Here is a 16,059-nt window from a genome sequence, read left to right as displayed (position 1 = left end):
TGGAAGATTTACATATACATAGTAAGACATGTATCTACACATTTAGTAAGATATCTAGTTTGTGAGGCTAGCTATGCCCCAACAAAATCATCTGGACCAGAGAGACCAGATAAAGGAGCCCAATCCTTTCCGAGGAAATACTAGGCAGGATCTCACCAATTCCACCCTCTCAGAGCTCTAGTACAGTAGGCCCCCAAACATTCAGACCCCCTTTCCCCTCACCTCCATGTTAACGTTTCGGATCTGGACGTTGATCAGAGAGAACTCCTGTTGCAGGGTCTGGGGCAGCCCCAGTTGATCCAGCTTCTTCCCCACCAAGAGGCTTTTCTGGGAGTCATCTTTTAAGGCTGCCAGGGAGAGAAGGAAGTACTCAGCAAGAGCAGCATGTTTGTGTTCTGTCCCCTCACTTCACTCCCCAAAAAGGAGATAAACTAAATGCACAGGCTAAAAGATGGCCAAGGGTACACAGTGAGTCCACTCAAGGGCAGGGTTCATGCTGGCTGGCAGACTCTGGGAGCTGCGGTCCAAAAACCAGGCAAGTCTCTAAGAGCTGCAAACTGCAGGACTAGCAGAGGAAGTGTATAAAATAGAAGAGGTTTATGTCTACAGAAATTACTCCAAACTGAACTTTGGATCTATTCTGCTACAGCAGTTTTTTGAGGCATGTTTACCTAGCTTGGTGCTCTCCAACTGCATCAAGTCCCTGTTTCCTCCCAACATCCAGCTGCCATCATCATTATTTTGGCCCAGAAAAGGAGCGTCTGGAAAGGAGAACCTGGAAGGGCTGATACAGCCCCGAGACCACTTTTTATTCACCTGGGCTCTAGAATGACTCTGGAAAAGGCAGGAGAACATTTGCCTCACCTTCCTCCTCCCCATGGTTGGAGTTTTGCTGGGGCTCAGCATCTTGGGCAGGCAGGGACTTGTCCGTCTCTGGCAGGAGAGAAATTCCATCGATGAGCTCCTCCACTCCATCCAGGAGGTCATTGGAGCACAGCTAGAACAAGAGGCAGCAAATGCAACCAAGCAGCAAAAAAAGGCAGGCAAACCAAGGCAAGGATGAGAGACAAGAGAAAGAACAGCAGAAGCAAGGTGCAACTGAGGACTTGACAAGCAGAAAGGGTGGCCCTTGAGGACTTGGTTTCTGGCTCTATTGCTCGATTTCTGCTCAGCACTATAGATACTGATGGAGATATATAAGAAACAACAACAGTAATATTCCATGGCACTCAGCTCCTTATGTCTAGAGACCATACTAGTCATATCTGTATGATGCTACAGCACTTCCTTTCCTTTGCAAACACATGCTCTCTCCTTTCCATCCCTATTCTGTCCTAGCTAACATCTGTATGCTCCCTTGTTCTGTGACACTATACACTGTACATGAGTTTCAGTCACTCTCCCTCTCTCTCATCCACCCATCCAGTTAGTTAACCTCTGCAACAACCACAAAAGCATTTCCATCTCGCAAATCTTGGAGGGGGGAGAATGTTAACAGGGTTATCACAGTCTGACAAGCCAAATTATGCCAATCATTAATGTTGTCATTAACCACCTTCGAATAAATCCCAACTCACGGCAGCCCTGTGGATAAGACATCTCCAAGACCCCCTATTCTCCTCTGCTCAGGTCCTGTAAATTCATATCGATTTATACAGTCTATCCATCCAGCATGCTATCTTCCTCTCTTTCTATATCCCTTCATCTTTCCTAGCATTGTTGTCTTTCCAAATGAGTTGTGCCTTCTCCTGATGTGGCCAAGTACAACGGCCTCAGTTTAATCATCTTGGCTTCCAGGGAGATTTCAGGCTTGATCTGTTCAAGGACCCATTTGGGTTTTTTGGCTGACCATAGTATGCCCAGCACTCTTCCCCAGAAAATCATTTCCCCTCCTCCTGCCCCAATTCTCTTAGGGAAGGTCACACAACACTTTCAGAAAGTCATCTCAGAGGAAAGATGCTGCAAGGACATGATTTCTCTTTCAGGACCACTGCCCAATTGGCATTGAGCATAGTGGCTATGGTACCCAGGTTACTGAGAAAAAGAGAAGGATCTGAGCTACATTTGTAAATTAAACTGTGGGAACATTTCTGGGATGAAGTAAGAAAAGAGATGTTGACCAGAGATGCTATGCAGGCATCCTCCCTGGAGATATCTGAGCAGCTGATGCATTTCTTTGGATTTTTTGCCAATGCAAGCCACAAGGAATCTAACAAGGTAATTTCTAATTGATGGGTCGATTCTGTTGAATTCAACCCCAGGCTAGTAACAAAAAAGGAGTTTCATTATGACAGGTACATAAGACACCAGGATCTACAGCAGATCCACCAGAAATGGTCGCCAGGTGATCAGTACAGGCAGTGAGACTGGCCAAACTGTTTTTCTAGACTTCATTCTCTCAAACCTGCAAGAGGAAAGGATCGATCTGCCAACCACCATACCTACCCGCTGCAGCTGGCAATCAACACGCCACATCCGCAGTGTCTGATCTCGAGACCAGGTGACCAGCTGGTAATCCTTTGACCCTGAAAGGAAGACAGAGGATGCATTTCAGAAGAAAATTAAAACTAATCAATTTCAATAAAGGTAGGGGAAAGTTGGGTTCCTTTTGGAAATGCAGCTTAAACTTACATCTTGAGGCAGAGCTATTTGTTACAGGAATTCTGTGCTTTGTGGATCAAGAGAGGCAACCAGCACAAAAAGCCCACCATGTGGGTCTCTTGTGAACCACGCACCTTCCTTCTGCTTCCTCCACTGGAATTCCAGAACCACATCATCGTGTCCTACGAAGGTGTGGACTGGTGTGTTTAAGTCAAAGATGTTCCAGAGCAGAAGGCTGTTCTCCCTCCGCAGCTGGGGCACCATCACAGTCACCAATCCATTGCTAAAGGGCTGGGAAAAGATAGGAGGAAAGATTATGGCCCCAGCACTCACATAAAACACCTCAAAACATTTTGGACATGCCTTTGCTCCTCACAAGGCATGCATCTTCCTAATATGATGATCAACTGTATGAGGCATGTCATCCCTGAGTGGATCACAGTAAATTGTGTGCCTCTGGTCTTGTGCTAAAGGTGATGAAGCTTTCTTTCATAGAGCGTCAGTCCACAGGATCTCTTTTAACCATCAAGACATAATGAATCTGCTTTATCTCAAGTATGTCCTCTTGTTTAGGAACCACCTGCCTGAAAGACAGCATGGCTCATTTAGTCCAGAATGCTTTGCAATGATCTAACAACAGCCACACAGGAAGCTGCCTTATCTGCAATCAGATCCTCAGCCCATCTAGAACTGCAGTGTCTACACTAGGGACCATCAGTCTTCAGGCTTGTGGGATCTACTTTCTTTTTAACTACACTCCTGAGCTCCATCAACTGGGACTTATTGCAAAAGACACAAACTGAGGATTACAAGCAATACAAACTCCATCCTTACCGTGTATCTGGCTTTCCAAACTGGAACCTGACAGGCCAGGATATTGAGGTATTTTCGAGGCTGTCGGTAATCCCAGAACTTCAACAAAAGAGATAACAAGCCAGCTCAGGAGGAGGCAGCTTAACAACAGCAAAACACACACCCTGGGAGATCACAACATAATGAAATCACCACAACATTAACAGAGCCGCAAGTGAATAGATGGCTTGTAAAGTGAAAATTTTAATAGACTATCATATATTTTTTATAGTGCAAAGGTGTCTCTTGTAAAAAAAAAATGTGTATTGATATTTGGCAATGCATTTAGAGATACCATGTAATTGGAAAGGCTTAAATGCCTTGTCACTTTCTTGATGGATATTCAAAGAGTTTGGAACACCATGCTGATGGAAAAATTAACTGTAAGGGTAAAAGCAGCTACAGATAACCAATGCCACTTTATATTCTATGGGCTCCAACTGGATGTGGCCTTCTCATCATAAGGCATGTTAACACTGGTATAGCCTGAAAGAAATGAGGAGCACCACAGCCCTAGAAGCAGGTAGCTGTCAGGCTTCTTGGAGCCAGAGGAGCCCAAAAAATGTGTACCTAGCAGCCTGGGTTTGTCATCACTTCCACTGCTGTTTTGCTGCCCAGCCAGGCTGTGGGTCTAAGGGGGAGAGTCCCAGGGGAAGGCAACTTGGGTTCCTTTTTTCTCCCTCCATATATAACTCCAACACCCACCTACCTACCCTGACGGAGTTGTCCTGGCTTGATGTAGCCAAAATGTTCTCATTGTCCGGGTGCCAGTCCAAACCATGGATTTTGGAGAGATGAGCTGCCAGATACTCCACAGCGGTGCCTGGTTTCTGTAAGGAGAGAGAGAAAGAAACTTTGCATAAATGTTTGTAGACCATCAATCTGTAAAGCATATTACCACAATCTTGCTTCAATTTTTCCAGAAATGTTAATCTTTTTTCAAAAAACCTGAGAACAAACATGTTTTTCCCATAAGGCTCCAAAATTTCTAGAAATTTTACATATTTTACATGCCCCACATGAGGCAAATTGAAAATGAGGCCCTAAACATTCCTGTGGTTAAGATACAGCCATCTTGGCACATCTTAGTTCCTTGTCCCTACAGTGAAAGAGCCAAAGGATGTTACACTGATGGTACAGTGATCACACAGACCATACTGTGGTCTGTTTTTAAGTGAGTTCCTCCTACTTATGACAATACAGAGAGAGGGAGATTCAATGGAGCCTGGAGTCAACACTGCACCAGTTCAAAGAACCATCTTGGGATGTCAACAGGCAATCCTTTTTTCCTCAAAGAGGGTGAGTGAAGGACTCACCCGTTTGTCCCAAATGCGCACGTCCCCATCATGGCTGGTGGCCAAGCAGTTGGCACTCTTCTTATTCCATTTTACCTGGGAGGCTCCAGCTGCAAGAGAAGAGCATTCTGGGTTAACATGTATCTTTCAGAAACTAAATATCAGCATGCCAGTAGGGTCACACAGGTACAACAACCCTATTGGGAAAATTAAATAGACGGCCATTCAAAGCTATCAAGGGCTTCTATATTCTGCCTGATGCAGTCACATTCTCTCAAGCCTCAGAGGAAGGCAATGCCAAACCCCCCTCTGAAGAAACTTGCCAAGAAAACCCCATGATAGGTTCACCTTCAGGTTGCCAAAAATCAGAAATTACTTGGAGGTACACAACAACAACAACAACAACAACAACAACAACAACAACAACAACCAACTGCTGTGTGAAGCCAATATTTAAAAACAAACTTTTGACTGGAAAGTGTCTAGGGAGGAGGCAGACAGGAATCTGTATCTATGGGGAATGTCTTGATGTTTGTTTGTACTAGGAGGTAACAGGCCTCTAGGGTTGTTCAAGAAGTGCATGAACTAAGGATGCTGTTCTACCATTCGGTACTCACCCACTGCAGAGAGCGAGACAGAAGGCTTCCGGGTGTCTCTGAAACATAACAAAACTGGCACAGTTCAGTAAAGATCAGTACTCCCTCAATATATTTTCTCCCTGAATTAAAAACTGGAGACATTCCTTCATTCTTGCACCCCAAAAGAACAGGAAAGACTCAATCAAACCTAGCTGCTGTTTCTGCCTGCATCACTGATCCATGCAGTACTTCTGTACAATAAGGAGCATGCTCAGAGTGTGACTCATGCTGAAGATGCAGCAGCAACCGCCGCCACCCACCTCACACTTTGCCCAATGACAAATGACACAGAGAAACGGCAGGAAAGATAACTGAAAAAGGCCAGAGCAGTAAAGCATGCCGGGACATGGAAAGTGATCTTCTCTGTGGGTGGAAACTTTGGGCATTTAGGTTATATCTCTGGACACAGAGATGGTAAACTGGACTGTATGATATTGCTTCATCCTAAACCCACGCAAAACCCATTTCCAAAGATATCATGTAACAACCATTATTAGGAATGCTTCTCCCCTACTGGACCACCCTGCTTCAGCAATATGCCCCAGAAGCACTCACGGCAACTATGAAAGCCAGGCTTATCTTATCATATGCCCCCCTTGCTCTTACTTGATATCCCAGATGTAGATGTAAGTGTCAACTGAACTGGTAACCAACAGATCTGGTTCAAATACGGCCCAGTCCAAATCACTAGAGGAGGTATAAACAAAGAAGATATTAACTTTTTACTAAAAATATCTCCTATGTCTTCTAAGGCTTGTAGAAATTCTGACATCCTTTGGGGCTTCTTGCACTGTTGTAAACCTAAGACAGACCTATTTTCAGCCAGGGAGCAAAATGTTAAATGGCCTTCCATTTTACTTCCTAGTTAAAAAGGCCTCTCTGGGGATCTAATGCAACCCAGTGAGGCCTAAAATGTGGCAAAATTGGTCCCCAGGTCCCCTAAATTTCCACTACTTGTAAAAAATACAGGGTAGATACAGCCCTTCAAAGTCTCATGGGAGGCCAGTTCAACCTTCAACAGTTGGGTGATTTGGAAAATGATGTGGGCATGAACTCTGGATCCCCTACAGCTACCCACTCCATCTCAGTCCACCTATGAGAGATGTGAGCTTCTTCGGGACCATACCTGATCACACGTGTATGCCCTTGCAAAGAAGTGCCAACCTCTTCATTTCCATCTTTCCATTTATAGAGGTCCACTCTCTGGTTGCTCTGAAAATAAACCAGAAGATATGAAGAGACACCAAAACAGGTAACAAAATGTTTTGCAGCTACAGTTTGCTCCCAAGAATCTGAGCTTCCCGTCTTCCAAAACTGGCTGAAAGTACCTTGTTCTGAAGGCCATCGACTAAAGGGGGGGGGGGGGGGGACTCCCCAGCATTTGGTTACAGCAGTGCCCCCCTGATCCTTCCTTGAGTCTGGCGTGAACGCCTCAAGGTGATTCATTGATCCACTTCCTATTTTTACCTTTTTGGGAACAATGTAAATCACAGCTTTTGATCTTTTACGCCCCTTCACTGTTTCCAGAATAGCGCTCTCATTTTTAACGACTTATTGGTTTATTTATTTTAGGAAGATGTTTTATGGATCCCAAAATGTGTTGGCTTTTTGAATATCAAATGAGAACCATAAATGCCTACTTAAAACAACAGCAAACAAGCTATTTTCTGACTTTCAGTCTATGGAAGAGGTGCACCCTTCCCTGCCTATAACATTGCTTAAAATTACACACCACCATGAAAAAACTCCCATTTGTCTGTGCGACAACAGACAATGCAATACTTTCAACGTAATCCTTCAAGTGAAGCATCCAGACTGACAGGGTAAAGAATGCTCCAGCGTCATCTCTGCTATCAGTAGCTACTTACACTGAAAGAAAAGGTTTCAGTCATGTACATACCAAAAAAGCTATTAAAAGATGTTCGTGGGGAGATGTGCTGTTAGCACATCCCCCCCATTAGGCTCCTTGTGCAAGAGGGCAGGATAAAAACGTACAAGTGCATACATCTGTGTATGTATGCACACAGCCCCCTTCCCACATGTTAGTTGGACACTGGTGTTGCACTGTTAGCATCCAAAGGGGGAGAAATTATAGCTAGAGAATCAGGGTCAACAAGCGGTATACCGAAGCAGCGAAGTAGTGTGCGTGGCTCTCATGTGGATTCCACTGCACAGCTCCGATGTCCCACTTGCTCTGGCGGGAAATCTTGCGATGCCCATCGGCAGGTGAGTCTAGGTTAACAATGTAGAGGAAACGTCGCCTGCAAAGACACATGCAGAAAATGTCATACTGGGACTGGCTGGTGAAACACTTCCATCCACGCAGTAGAAGAACAAAGCATGGTGCTGACCAACTACAACTTAGCCTGGCTACTGGAATAGTAAAGAAATGTGAGAGATTTGGGGAGGGCGAAGGAGGAGGTCTTTATTACTACTTGTCAAATGTCTTTCATTATGTCTGGGGGCAGATTTACAGATGGAGGTGCTTAGCATGTGTTGTGGTGACAGACTTGCAATTCCTGCTGGGATCTCCATTGGGGAACACAAGACTATCCACTGATGCCTGAAAGCAGATTTTCAGTGTTACGAAGCAGGAGTTGAACCCTGAGGGAGCACTGTGGAGGGCAATCACTGTCAGGGCAAGGGCAGACAATGCACAAGGGATCTGGAACTGCTCCTACTAACAAAACGCTTCCTACATCCTTATGAGGACAACAGTGGATCTATAGTCATATTTATTTATTTTATATTCCACCTTTCTCCCAAATAGAATTTAAGGTGACTAAAAGATACAGCTAGAACACTAATGTACAATGTTCTAAAACACAGAAAAGATGAAGTCGGGGGGAAACCAAGTAATAGAAGCCACAAATAAGGCAGCATTAAACTTGGCTTTTGGGAAATGCTGCAAAGACAGCAGAATCCCATGTGAAACATTCTGGACCAGGAGAATGCAGGATGCGCCAGCTGGACATCAGGCTTCTGGAAGGGCTGGTTCGCTGGATGGGACTAAGAGAAAGTTAAGACTGCCAAAGCTTCAGGACACCATGTTCCAACATGGTGTCTGACATTGCACCAGTGAGACATTGCCAGAGAGAGCAGCGAGGCACATCTGCATGGGATGCTTCCCAAGAAGCTTAACAATAATTACAGAATAACCCATAAGTCAGACCTTTGACTTAGTCCCAGTAAAAGGCAGAGGAGGGTAGAAATGTGTTTCTGGACTTCACCATTTACTCCCTTCAGGTGGTGCTCCTAGGATTGAATGCTCCTCTCACCAATTCTGAAAACCCTGCACACAGAAAGCTAGCATATGAAGGAGCAAAATTTTAACCCAGCCTACATCCCCAGGAGACCCTTGTTTTCTACATATAAGGGTCATGTATCAAGGAAACAGCATTGCACCAAATAAAGCTGCACTTGTAATTTAGCAAAAGGTTCGCTGTCTCCTTTGCAGACTGCAAGAACTAGAGTACAATTTAGTGGAGTGCCTAGCCTGAGAGACTGAAGACGGGCTAATTTCTGATAATGTCAAATTCTACTAATAAATATTTAAACTGAATGCCTTCTCGTGAGGCTAAAGCTGGCTTTTTATCATGTAAGCAATGAAAACACATCTGCTCTGAAATGCCAAGTAGGCACATGGAGGACTCCACTACAGAGAGGCACATTTGAATGAAACATTTATCACAAGGTTCATGTTACGGCAGTTTTGGTCACAACACAATTTTCATGCTAAGTACCACTCAGGGAAGGCAAAAAGGAATGGGAATGAAGACCCTTTGTATCTTGAGAGCTTACCAGCCACTCACTCTTCTGACCGTGAAGATTTCAGAAAGAGTTCTCCAAACAATATTTTATAAAGGAAAAAAAGGAGCTAACATTATCAGAATGTTAAATCGTGTGTCGAATACCTATACATCCCTGTACAGCTTTGGTCCAGGATATCTGAAGAGCCATATCATCCGTGTATGACCCTGCCTGAGCAATACACCCTTTGCTCAGTCCCACTGCCTTTTCCAGACAACTTTGGTGACTAAAAGGGAGAGGGCCTTCTTGGTGGCTTCTCCAAGAGTTTGCAATTCCCTCCCTAGTGAGGCTACTATGGCTCCCTCTTTGCTCTCCTTTCTGCCAGCAAGTTAAAACTTTACTATTCTAGAAGACTTCTATGGATCGACTTCAATGGGCTTTTAATGGTTGTACTGTTTGTCGTTTTTTATATTACAGTGGCTCCTTATTATCCGCTGGGGTTTGGTTCCACAATTCCCTGTGGATAACAAAGAGGGCCAACTGTATGTCTTTTAATTGATTTTAATGGCTTTAACTGTACAGATGTTATGCATTTTTGCTGATTTTTGTTTGTTTGTGATCTGTTCTGGTTTTAATATTCTAAAAGCTGCCCTGAGCTCCAATGTTGAGGAATATGTGGGGTATAAATTAATAAAAACAACACTATATTCTTTAGACTGCTGCAAGCCTGTGGAATCACAGTATATGGACATCCTTGACATATTGTGAGACAAAGCATTAATGAAAAAAGGCACTAGTACAAATACATTAGCCCAAGGGTGGTGTGATGCCAAACTCCAATTGCATGCAGGCGATGAATGTCTGCATTGAGCCTTTGTGGTTATTAGGGAAAGATAGGGAGAGCATGCAGCTAAGACATTGGAAAACATATGCACAAGGACATCAGATGATCAGAAGCAGAAGGTCAGTAGCTGAACAAAGCAAAACAAATGCATGAAGGGATTCCTGATAAGGCAGAGAACAGCTTCAAATATCAGCAGCGTAGAAGAGAAAAGGGGATGTAAACTGAAAGACTTCACATTGAAAGACTAAGCTTGCCACCAGAAGTCAACACTTCTTCATTTTGGATCCGAGTGCCAAAATTAATAGGCTGTGCTCCAAGAACTCCATTCACAGTGTCACTCTTTCAGAAAGAAAAAAACCCACAAGGGCAAAACAGTTGAGGGCTCAGCAAAAATAAGAGGAAATGCAGTCCTCCATATCCATGGATTCTGCATCCATAGATTCAACTATTGATGGCTTGAAAATATATTTTAAACGTCCAAAAAGCAAACCTAGATTTTGCAATTTTATATAAGGGACACCATTTTATTATGACACTGTATATAAAGGGACTTGAGTATCCATGGGAGATCTTGGAACTAAGCCCCAGTAGATACCAATGGCCCACTGTTTTTATGTAAAGATTGTGTTTTAACTATGTTGTAACCTGCCTTGAGCCGTGAGGAGAGGTGGGTAAGAAATATCATCATCATCATCATCATTATATTCTTCCTATCTTGTATAATGAACCCCTGGGATTTATTGCCACAGGGTGTGCCAATTGTAACCACCTCAGCCTTTTAAAAAAACATTGGACAAATTCAGACAGAAGGAATCTTTCCAAAGGGAAGAGCTACTCAATAATAGAACTTCCATGTTGAAAAGCAGCATACTCTGGCAGCAAACAGGGCAAGAAGGCTGTGCATGAGGGCTTTGGACATCCACAACTGAAAACTGAGCACTGGACTAAAGGACTCTTGCATTCCTTCGAGGAGAAGTTCCTCTCTGTGCTTTTGTGCCTGGGATCCTGTATCAGTTCCTCCCCTTCTGCCCCACTGAGAATGAAAAGCACTGGGACTATGAAGGAGGATCCTTAAAGCAATCCAGGGAGAGGCCTCCTTCTGCCCTCCAACGTCCGCCTTCAAGGACTCTCCCCACAGCTGCCAGCATTAACTGCAACTCTATCCCAAGGATGTTGGCACTCACCCAGAAAGCACTGCATGCTGCCCAAGACAGTCCACAGACATTGCCGTCGCCTGCGGAAAGAAAAAGGGCAAGAGAAGTCAGCTTCTTCACACTCATCAAAACGTATCAAAATCATATATTGACTCATCAGGGAAATGAATTCTCTTTCCCTACATGAGGCTTATGGGGAAAAAAGAGAGACGGAGCATTGAAGTTGGCCCAGCTGAGATGAAACTGACTTGTTTAAAAATGCAACTAGAAACTAAGGTCATAATCCTGTATGACCTTACTAGGATACAAATCCCATGAAAAGCAATGGAGTTTATTTTTGTGTAGACACAAATAGGGTTGCAATGCAAGGAAGGGAGCTGGTCTGAGAGCAAGGGGAGGAAATAAATCTGCAAATGAATTGTTCCAGAGTTATAAATCCCCTTATCTCCTTGTTCAGTTTCTTTATTCCCTTTTAAATTTGTTATGATACTTTTCAAAAATGGCTTTTGAAACCTTGGGGGGGTGGAGGGAATCCTGATTTTTGACATGCTGGATGTGCAAGTATATTGCAGCGCTAGATAGCAATCGGTTTGGCGTGGGATGAAAGAGAAACCCAATAAAAGCCAAGGAGCGATGGAAAGAGGCTGCTTGAGAGGCTGCCTTCCAACATCTTGTCAATGTGACTGGCTGGGTCAGTAGGTAAACACAACAGCTGCTGGAGGAATGTGGGCTGCAGAGAAAGATGAGCTCAGCTCTGAAAAGGAAAATATGCCCCAGTATCAAGAAAACAAAAATAGAAAAATCTCAAGGCTCAGCCTTCGGGGAAGGATTTCTTTGTCACCTCTGAAAGGCTGCTGAGCCTAGGCCCAACCGAAACAGAAACAGGCCCTTGGAGCATCCACAGACTTTCTCCCTTTACGGAAGAGCACCAAATCAGCTGCAACATCAGTGAAGAAATGAGAGCCGCAAGTCATAGAACCCACAGAGTTGGAAGAGACCCCAAGAGCCATCCAGCCCAACCCATTCTGCCATGCAGGAAGTCACAATCAAAGCATCCCCATTGACAGATGGCCATCCAGCCTCTGCTTAAAGACCTCCAAGGCAGGAGACTCCAGCACCCTCCAAGGCAGCATCTTCCACTGTCAAACAGGTCTCACCATCAAGACGTTCCTCCTAATGTTTCGGCGGAATCTCTTTTCTTGTATCTTGCATCCATTCTCTGGAGCAGCAGAAAACAAGCTTGCTCCACCCTCAATATGGCACCCCATCAAATACTTCAACAGGGCTACCATATCACCCCCTCAACCATCTTTTCTCCAGGCTCAAGATACCCAGCTCTCTAAGTCTCTCTCCATAAGGCATGGTTTCCAGAGCCTTGGCCATTTTGGTTGCCCTCCCTTTGGACACATGGCTCCAGCTTCTCAACATCCTTGTCGAATTGTGGCGTCCAGAACTGGACACTACGCAGCTTCCCAACAGCTCCGGAAACGCTTTCGGGGTTGTGCTGCAAAGTCAGGCCGGTTCGACACTTAAGAATGGCGGTTTGGAAAGCTGAGATCTGATGGTTAAAGCTGCGCTCTGGGCCCACAACAGACTCCAAGATGCCAGCCATGGTCTAAGCACACCTTCTTTAAATCATATCCTAAACCTAGTCTAAACCATGACCCAAGCCAACCTGGTTCAAACCACAGTCCAAACCCAGTTTAAACCATGACCCAAGCCAACCTTGTTTAAACCATAGTCTAAAGCTAGTTTAAACCATGACCCAAGCCAACCTGGTTCGAACCATAGTCTGAACATAGTTTAAACCATGACCCAAGCCAACCTTGTTTAAACCAGTCTAAACCCAGTTTAAACCATAGTCTTAACCTAGTTTAAGCCATGACCCAAGCCAACCTGGCTTAAACCAGCCAACCATGTCCAACAAAACAGGGGCCTTAAGTATACCTTAGGGAGCCCCCCTGCAAAACCCGAGGGTTCCCCTTCCCTTTGGCCTGGAGCTCCTTATAGAAGGCGGACTACAACTCCCATGATCCCATCGCACACAAAACCCCGCCAGGGACGATGGGAGTCGTAGTCTGAGGGCCGCTGGAAGGGCTGCGGCCTAGGAGAGAAAGGGAAGGTAACTTCACCAAAAGGAAGAGAGGGAGGCTGAGAGTTACCTGAGAGTCCCGGAACTCGACCACAACATTCTCGCTGCTCCAGCGCGCCGCCATCTTGGGCCCCGCCGGAGCCCTCGACGGAGGAAGGGGGACGTTGATATACGTCACGCCTACGTCATCGCGAGCGCGCGGGGCGCGCCGGGAAACGTAGTCTTAACGAGAGACCCTTTCTCTTCTCGCGCATGCGCCCTGGCGACTTCCTGGCTTTGGAATGCTGCTGAGTGGCCAAAGCTCTGCTCTTAAATGCACTTTGTACGCGCTCAGAGGCTCACTCTGCTTCTGTTCCAGGGCAGAGAAGCTCAGTGGCAAAACTCAAGGGCTTGTTTTTATCTGCCATGCCAATGACATAAATACATATAAATCAACTGCATTATTTCTGCAGTGCAGATGCAGCCCTAACCTCTCTCCTGGTGTAACATTGTTTGTTTGTTTGTTTACTTATTTATTTCATTTATATGCCGCCTTTATCCCAGGGCGGCTCACAGATACATTAAAAAAGTCAGTAAAATTTTAAAAAATTGAAATCATTTAGGAATATAAAATCACATAAAAATATACAAAAGTTATTGTTATTGTTATTATTAAACCCAGTGTAATATTGTATAATGTTGTAATATTTATAGATTACATATATTTTATATATATTACAATATAAAACTATTACAATGGCTTCAATAATATATCAGAATAATATATATATAACATACACACATACATATATAACAGATATAATATATATTATTATTAAACCCACTGTAATATTGTATAATATTGTAATATATTTTGCTAAGATCAAGTGAAGTATCGTGTAGTTTGTGTAATATTATATATATATATATATATTATAATATTATATTTTATTGTATATACATATACAATATATAATAAAATATAATATTTATTTATATATATATTGCATATATTACAATATTATATTTATTTTATATATATATATATATATATATAATAAATACATATATTACGTATATTACAATATTATATTTTTATATATACATATATATAATAGTAATAAAATTTATATATATAATGCATATATTACAATATTATATTTACTATATATATAAAATTATAAAATATAATAATATTTATATATATTACATATATTACAATATTATATTTTATTATATATATAAAATAATAAAATATAATATTATTATTTATATATATATATATATATATATATATTACGTATATTACAATATTATACAATATTACAGTGGGCTTAATAATAACATATATAATAATATATGTAATGTATATAATGATATATATTATTATATATTAATAAAACCATAACTAATACTCAACTACCCCATTTAAAAAGAAACACCCCGATACAAATTATATATGAAATTCCTACTTGAGTAAAAAATGTGTTTTTAATTTTTGTTAAAAATAACGCAAACGGATTAATTCAATGTTGTACGAAGCAGAAAACCAGCAAGATGGGAGTGCGATATGTCAACATTTGCTTTGCCCCGGAGCGCATTCCCAGTTGCTGCAAGGATCTTTGCTGGACCTTGAGCTGCAACAATCCTGATGCTTTACTAGAGCCATAAATTCTTCCTCCATGAGATCAGGCTCCATCGGCACACTGCTTTTGCTTTGCTACCCAGGAAAGGGATAACATTCTTGCTGCATAAGATCAGGGAGCAAAGGGTTTTTCAACAGCCCTTGCTCCCTTCATGCCAGGTAAGCTTCGCAACCAGCCAGCCAGACAAGCTCCCGGCTTTGTGCCTAAAAATGTGTGTCAAGGGCTATTTTGGGAGTCCTCTTGGGCATAGAAGTGACTGGAGCAAGAGGATCCTTGCATCGGTTCCCTTGGATTTACATGAGGTCCTCATTTCCACTACCTTTTAAACTATTTGAACCAGTTGAAATGACCCGGGTTCGCACTTAATCCGAATCGCTGAAGCGGTTCGGAGAGGGGGGTCCTTGCTCCAGACCCATTTAACCCCCATAGCCCCACTTCTTTTCCGATAAACTGATTCTGCGCAATCGTGAACCGCAAGCGGGTCGGAATCGATTCAAATTTCCCCTTCGTCCGGCTGGAACCGAATCGTTTTTTGAATTGATTCATCAGTAAATGGGAACCGCAAGTGGGTTATTTTTTGATGCCAGGAATTGACACAAAATGCAATCGGGGCAAATGTAGTGGGAACCATGATCTCTCGCCGCATCGATCCATCGATTCGCATTGCGTGCCGATTTATCTGTAAGTGGGAATGAAGCCCAGGAATTGTGGCGGCGGTGGTTTTGTGCCTCCAAAACAAACCCTTTCCAACTTATGGCAGCCCTAAGGATGCTAAAACTGTGGGTTTTCTTGGCAAGGTTTGTTCAGAGGAGGTTTGACATTGCCATCCTCTGAGGCTGAGAGAGTGTGACTTGCCCAAGGGTCACCCAATGGGTTCTTAGGCTGATCTGGGAATCGAACCCTGGTCTCCAGAGTCATCGTCTAATGCTCAAAGCACAACACCACAATGGTTTTCCTCGGCAAGGAACTTCTCGTTGTGTGCCTTTGAGTCGTTTCCCACTCATGGCGACCCTAAGGCGAAGCTATCATGGGGTTTTCTTGGCAAGGTTTGTTCAGAGTTGCTCTGGCCTTTGCTGAGGCTGAGAGAGTGTGACTTGCCTAAGGTCATCCAGTGGGTTTCATGGTGGAGAAGGGATTCAAACCCACCCTGGTCTCCAATGGGATCTTGGTATCCGCTGGGGTTTGGTTCCAGGACCCCCACAGATACC

The 16,059-nt window shown here is 43.4% G+C and overlaps 1 protein-coding gene across 2 annotated transcripts in view; it reads right to left on the bottom strand.

Annotated features, from left to right (window-relative positions):
- The window catches only part of WDR59 (WD repeat domain 59), a 29,540-nt gene extending 16,135 nt beyond the window's left edge, over positions 1-13,405 (bottom strand). Inside the window, exons 1-13 of one of the 2 annotated variants that reach the window (XM_089476836.1) lie at positions 13,297-13,405; positions 11,165-11,214; positions 7,512-7,647; positions 6,513-6,598; positions 5,993-6,073; positions 5,366-5,403; positions 4,770-4,858; positions 4,167-4,283; positions 3,436-3,513; positions 2,736-2,892; positions 2,446-2,525; positions 865-997; positions 223-347 (exon numbers count right to left, since the gene is read on the bottom strand). In XM_089476836.1, the coding sequence (XP_089332962.1) occupies positions 223-347; positions 865-997; positions 2,446-2,525; positions 2,736-2,892; positions 3,436-3,513; positions 4,167-4,283; positions 4,770-4,858; positions 5,366-5,403; positions 5,993-6,073; positions 6,513-6,598; positions 7,512-7,647; positions 11,165-11,214; positions 13,297-13,350 (1,224 nt within the window). In that variant the 5' untranslated portion in view covers positions 13,351-13,405. The remainder of the gene's footprint in view (positions 1-222; positions 348-864; positions 998-2,445; positions 2,526-2,735; positions 2,893-3,435; positions 3,514-4,166; positions 4,284-4,769; positions 4,859-5,365; positions 5,404-5,992; positions 6,074-6,512; positions 6,599-7,511; positions 7,648-11,164; positions 11,215-13,296) is intronic. The other variant, XM_089476834.1, reaches the window with a different exon arrangement.
- Positions 13,406-16,059: the final 2,654 nt, after the last annotated feature.

The sequence above is a fragment of the Sceloporus occidentalis genome, unplaced genomic scaffold, assembly GCF_023333645.1.
Source record: "Sceloporus occidentalis isolate IW3139 unplaced genomic scaffold, rSceOcc1.0.p SCAF_10, whole genome shotgun sequence".
Lineage (NCBI taxonomy): Eukaryota > Metazoa > Chordata > Lepidosauria > Squamata > Phrynosomatidae > Sceloporus > Sceloporus occidentalis.
Note: the sequence above shows the minus strand (reverse complement) of the source record. Positions and strands in the feature narration are given on the sequence as shown.